Consider the following 6,519-nt stretch of genomic DNA (forward strand, 5'->3'; position numbering starts at 1 on the left):
GAGTTACAGTGGTCTAGTCTTTTAAACCAGAGGCGTCGAACTCATTAGGTTATGAGGGCCGGATCTGAAATAAATGTCACTTTGTTGGGCCAGGCCATGTGTGCCATAAAACGTAATGCTGGGTATTGGGGATATAAATTGTATAAAGGACAGCAGCTGGTAAGCTCCAGGTTGGTGTGTCCTCACTGCAAAGCCCCATGGGCTGGGAGGGGGTGCAGAGGAAATCTCACATGGGCGGACGGGAGACCCAGCAGTACTGGGCAGACACTCCCATGCCGCTTGACTGCTGCACATGAGGTTGTTCTGCCATGCTGAAACCACAAGTGTGGTGGCTCACCCCCTCCCCAAGCAGTGTTCTGTTCCCTCCCTTGCACCATCTGCTCGTGGGCCACATAGGCATGATATGTCTGGAAAAAGTGCAGAAAAGGGCAACTCAAATGATAAAAGAGATGAAACACTTTTCCTATGAATAAAGGTTAAAGTGCTTGGGGCTCTTTAGCTTGGAGAAACGACAACTGAGGGGTGACATGATCGAGGTTTATAAGATTATGCATGGGAAAGAGCAGGTAGAGAAAGAGGTACTTTTCTCCCTTTCTCACAATACAAGAACTCGTGGCACTCAATGAAATTGCTGAGCGGTAGGGTTAGAACGGTTAAGAGGAAGTACTTCTTCAGCCAAAGAGTGATTCACACATGGAATTCACTGCCACAGGAAGTGGTGGCGGCTACAAGCATGGATGGCTTCAAAAGGGAATTAGATAAGCATATGGAGCAGAGGTCCATCAGTGGCTATTAGCCACAAGGTATAGATAGGGACTCTGGGGCAAGTGATGCTCTGTCATCTTGGTGCTTGGGGGGGGGGGTCAACAGTGGGAGGGCTTCTAATGTCCTGGCCCCACTGGCGGACCTCCTGATGGCACTGGTATTTCTGGCCACTGTGTGATACAGAGTGTTGGACTGGATGGGCCTTTGGTCTGATCCAACATTGGCATCTCTTATGTTCTTATGTGTGATGCATCAGTTGCACCTTTTGCCATCAAAACACCATGTTGCTGACCATACCTCCTGCAAGAATATCTGACTCTGTTGTAACCAGCTTTTTGAAAGCGTTTTCCTTGGATGGACAGGGCATTGATGGCTGTATGGACTGTTCCCATTTGTAGGGTAACATTGATCTTCCTTTTTCCAAATTATTCTGCGGCTTTTGCAAAGAGTGTTATCTAGCACTCTGTTTTGTAGTTGTAGTTCTTGCTTTTACAAGCCTTTATTGGCATACGTATATACATACAATAGGAGATAGTTGTAGTTCTAATTTTATTTAGTTAGAACATTTATTAGCTGCCTATTCCTTACAGAGTTCAAGGCAGCTTACTGCAGCTTAATAGGTAATGACTTTCATTTTTTGCCTTTCTCATGCCAGACTACCTGTAATGCCCTTATATAGAGCCAAGGTATGGCCTCACTTGAAACACTGTGTACAGTTCTGATTGGGGATCTCAAAAAGGATATTGCAGAGCCGGGGGGAAAGTACAAAACAGGACAACCATGACAATCAAGGGGTTGGAGCACCTTTCCTAGGAGGAAAGCCTGAAGAATCTGGGACTGTTTCATTTAGGAAAAAAGACAACTAAGGGGGGCATGATAGAGATTTACAAAATTATGCATGGAGTGGATTAAGCTCTGTATTTTTTTGTGCTGGGGAGGCAACAGTGGGAGGGCTTCTGGAGTTCTGGTCCCACTGGTGGACCTCCTGATGGCACCTGAGTTTTGCCCATGGTGTGACACAGAGCGCTGGACTGGATGGGCCATTGGCCTGATCCAACATGGCTTCTCTTATGTTCTTATAGATGGAACACTATGAGGCAGTGATGCTCTGTATTCTTGGTGCTTGAGGAGCAACACTGGGAGGGCTTCTGGAGTTTTGGTCCTGCTGGTGGACCTTCTGATGGCACCTGGGTTTTGGCCACTGTGTGACACAGAGTGTTGGACTGGATGGGCCACTGGCCCAATCCAACATGGCTTCTCTCATGTTCTTATGTTCTAATAGAGGGAGCGTTTCCTCCCTTTTCATTAATACTAGAACTTGGAAGCATCCATTGAAGTTGATGAGCAATAGATACGGGATAGACAAAAGGAAGCACTTCTTTACCCAACAGGTAGTTAAACTGTAGAATTCACAGGCTGTGGATGTAGCGATGGCTGCAAGATTAGATGGCTTTAAATGGGGCTTAGATAGATTCATGGGAGATAGATCCATGAGTGGCTTCTAGCCATGGTGAGTAAGGGGGGACCCACATATTCAGAGGCAGTTAAATCTCTGGATACCAGTGCTGGGAGGCAGCATCAAGGGAAGGCCTTCTATGCCCTGTTGTTGGCCCTTTAGAAGTTGGCCTCTGTGTGAAACAGGATGTTGAACTAGATGGAATGCTGGTCTGATCCAGCAGGTTCTACCTATGGTCTTATAGACACATACGGGGGGCGGGGAAAACATTCCTAGAAGAATGGTATTCCTAGACAGAGGGATTTTTCACTTTGGTCTCAGAGACAGAATCATATGTGAACCAATACTGAATAAAACTTGTATTCTGCAAGAATAGACGTGAATTGCTGCTACCTGCTAGGAATCTTTCTCCCAAATACAAGACGTGCTTTAGCCCTGCATGGCAAATGGTTGAGATTCTGCCTCATTAATCAGTAAAATTGTTATGAGTTTAAGCTGTTGAATCTAACTATTTAGAACACATTAAGTACCACATTTTAACAGAGATGCACGTGTTTTTTTACACTTTAAATGTATTATAGAAATTATGGGACCTCGACAAGGGTTCCAACCAATGTTCCCTCTAAGCTGTGGAGTCTTGTGAGCAAAAATTCTACTTTGTGAGCTGTTGGCATTAAAGGTGTGAGCGAGCGATTTGGCTGCTGCATAAATCAGTTTGCTCTGGAGCCATCCTTCCTGAGCAGAGACAAAAATGTGTGCGCTGGAGGCTAAAAAACTGTGAGCTGGCTCACACTGACTCAGCTTAGAGGGAACACTGGTTCCAACTAGTGGGATGGTGGCGGAAAGAGCCGTCAAGCCGCAGCTGACCTATGGTGACCCCACAGGGTTTTCAAAGCATGAGACTTTCAGGGGTGGTCTGCCACTGTGCACCTTTGGACTTCCTTGCTCTCCCACCCGAGTGCTGACCAGGGCCAACTCTGCTTAGTGTCTGAGAGCTGACGAGATCCAGGTCAGGGCAGTCTCTGGGATAAAGGTAAAGCTTCCCTTGCTCGAAAGCCAGTCGAATCCGACTCTAGGGTTGCGGTGCTCATCTCCGTTTCCAAGCCGAAGAGCCAGCGCTGTCCGAAGACGTTTCTGTGGTCATGGGGCCGGCATGACTAAACACCAAGGTGTACAGAATGCTGTTACCTTCCCACCGAAGTGGTACCTATTTATCTACTTGCCATTTCTTGCTTTCGAACTGCTAGGTTGGCAGGAGCTGGAACTAGAGACGGGAGCTCACTCCGTCATGCGGCACCCGGGTCTCGAACTGCTGAACTACTAGCCTTCCACAGCCTGCAGTTCAGCATCTTAACCACTTGAGCCGCCGCAGCTCCTGTAATTCGGGGGGCCAGGGGAATGAGTAAGCAATTCAATAGATTCCAGGCATCTTTAAAAACTGAATCTACGAGGTTTGAGTTAAGGGAGTTCACCTTATGACAAAGCTTAAACAGTCCACTTGCTTATAACAAAACATAATTATGTGTACGTTGGTAAGTTATAGTTTAGGAAAGTCATATTATTGTTCAAACACAAGGTGGTGCAATTGCACAACGCACAGCAGACTTTCAGGGAGTATCGGGTCTTTCACAAAGCTGCTGCCTTCACATAAAAGGGACCTCAGATAGAAAATAGCACAACATTGCAGGCAAAGATTCAAGCATTTCAGGAGGAAAAAGGCCATTGCATCACCAAAAGCAATAACAGAGAACAGACACATTTGCCTTGGGAACGTACAAGAGACTATCACTTCCAGCAGCTGCTTTAAAAAAGAACTATCCTGTGAATTGGATGTGCTTGGGAGGAGGCTGAGAAAATGGAGATGCATCCCAACATCAGTCAAGGTTGGTCTTTTTTCTTCGCTCTCTGCATGTGTGGGGTAATATGTGAGTCCTTCCACTATTCAGTTCCTGAGGAAAGGAAGAGTGGGTCTCTGGTGGCAAATGTGCTAAAGGATTTGAAAATGGATGTGAAGGAACTGTCTGCTCGTAGAGCCCGGCTGGTTTCAAAGAGCTCCAAGCAATATTTCCAGCTGGATCCTCACTCTGGGAATGTGATATTAAAGGATAAAATAGATCGAGAGGCTTTGTGTGGTCAGAAGGACCCTTGCGTCTTACATTCTGAAATTGTGCTGGAAAACCCATTGCAAGTGCACAGAATTGAAGTTGAAATACAGGATGTGAATGACAACTCCCCCCAGTTCTCTAAAAAAGAATTCCTTTTTGCAATACCAGAGCAGACTCTCACAAATACTCGGTTCCCTGTGGAGAGCGCTGAAGATCTAGACAAAGGTGAAAATGCTGTTCAGAATTACACACTTAATCACAATGACCATTTTTGGCTGGATGTGCAAAGTCACCCTGACGGGAGCAGGTACGCAGAATTAGTGTTGCAGAAACATTTAGATCGTGAAAAGGATCCACAGCTTTCCCTCATCCTGTCAGCAGTTGATGGAGGGACCCCAAAGAGAACAGGCACAGCAAACATTATCATCGATGTTCTGGATGCCAACGATAACGCCCCTCATTTTCATCAATCTCTTTACAATGTGAAAGTAATGGAAAACACCCAGGCAGATACAGTTATAATTAACGTGGAGGCAACGGACAGGGATTTGGGTACCAATGCAGAAATCACTTACTCTTTTGGCCAGATATCTGGGAATGTGCTCACATCTTTCAAGCTAAACCAACGTACTGGGGAACTTACTGTTTCTGGAACTATTGATTATGAAGCGGACAAAAAATATTCGATAAATATCAAAGCCACCGATGGAGGGGGGCTCTCAGATTACTGCAAAGTCATTGTGGACGTTGAGGACAGAAATGACAATGCTCCAGAGGTGACTGTGACATCCATCACCAGCCCCTTTCCAGAAGATTCCCCCCTAGATACAGTGGTGGCCCTTTTCAGTATCATGGATCAAGATTCTGGAGATAATGGCAGAACTGCCTGCACCACTGAGTCAGACTTGCCCTTCATGCTAAAAGCCACTGTGAACAGTTATTACCAGCTGGTGACCCAACAGCCCCTGGACCGAGAAAGAGTCTCAGAGTACAACATCACCATAACCGCCACTGACTGGGGCTCTCCCAGGCTCACTTCAACAAGAATAATTAATATCCAGATCTCAGATGTGAATGACAACGCTCCAATATTTGAGAAGTCATATTATAAAATGCAAATAGGAGAAAATAATATTCCAGGTCTTCTAATAGGATTGGTGCATGCTGATGACCAGGACACAGAGCAGAATGCCAAAATTAGATATTCACTTTTGCCTGGGAAGGTTGGCGATCAACCTGTGTCCTCTTATGTCTCCATCAACTCTGAAACTGGGAATCTGTATGCCATCCGATCACTGGACTATGAGCAGGTGAAAGATTTCCAAGTGACTGTGAGAGCTGTGGACAGTGGTTCTCCTCCCCTGAGCTCCCAAGTTATGGTCCGAGTCATTATCATGGATGAAAATGATAATGCCCCATTCATTCTCTACCCTCTTCAGAATGGCACTTCCCCATCCAATGACCTGGTTCCCAGAGGGGTGGAGGCTGGCTACCTGGTCACCAAGGTGGTGGCAATAGACAGAGATTCTGGTCAGAACTCTTGGCTTACCTATGAGCTCCTGAAGGCCACAGAACCGGGTCTGTTCAGTGTGGGGGCCCAGAACGGAGAAGTGAAAACCATGAGACCAATGAACAAACGAGACACCTTCAAACAGAAACTTATAATTGGAGTTAGAGATAATGGTGACCCACCCCAGTCCACCTCTGGAACACTAAACATTCTGCTAGTGGATGGTTTTTCTGACCCTTATATGAAAATGGTGGATATCCCAAAGGAGGAAGTGGTGGAGGAGGAAGACCGTACCCTGACGATGTATCTGGTCATATGCTTGGCTGTCATCTCCTTCATTTTTCTGGTTTCTGTGTTGGTGTTTGTGGCCATCAAGATTCAGAAAAGGAGAACGTTCGTAGAGAGCTCCGCCCTGAGTTTCCCAGTGGGACCGAATTTCCAGGAGAACTGTGGAGATGCTGATGCTGGGTCACTCTCCCGGGCTTACAACTATGAGGTGTGCTTAGCTGGTGGGTCCCTGAACAGCGAGTTCAGATTTCTCAGGCCTCTCTTTCCCGTGTTTTCTGTGGAGCCTGCACCAAATCAAAGGGATTCAATGATTTCAGCTGGTTCCCAAGAAGTTCCCAGTCATGCAGAGAAAAGTGATCTCATGAACCAGGTGAGAATAATTTAATGTAATATCT

General features: G+C 46.2%; 1 protein-coding gene across 1 annotated transcript in view; it reads left to right on the forward strand.

Moving 5' to 3' along the window:
• Nucleotides 1–2,336: 2,336 nt before the first annotated feature.
• LOC107109891 (protocadherin beta-16-like) overlaps nt 2,337–6,519 on the forward strand; it is a gene marked incomplete at its 5' end in the record, with an annotated part of 6,153 nt that continues 1,970 nt past the window's right edge. The window contains 2 exons of the mRNA XM_015410600.1: nt 2,337–2,352; nt 4,147–6,494. Of these exons, the coding sequence (XP_015266086.1) occupies nt 2,337–2,352; nt 4,147–6,494 (2,364 nt within the window). The remainder of the gene's footprint in view (nt 2,353–4,146; nt 6,495–6,519) is intronic.

Source organism: Gekko japonicus, unplaced genomic scaffold, assembly GCF_001447785.1.
Source record: "Gekko japonicus isolate JY-2015 unplaced genomic scaffold, Gekko_japonicus_V1.1 scaffold3835, whole genome shotgun sequence".
In the NCBI taxonomy this organism is placed as follows: Eukaryota; Metazoa; Chordata; class Lepidosauria; order Squamata; family Gekkonidae; genus Gekko; species Gekko japonicus.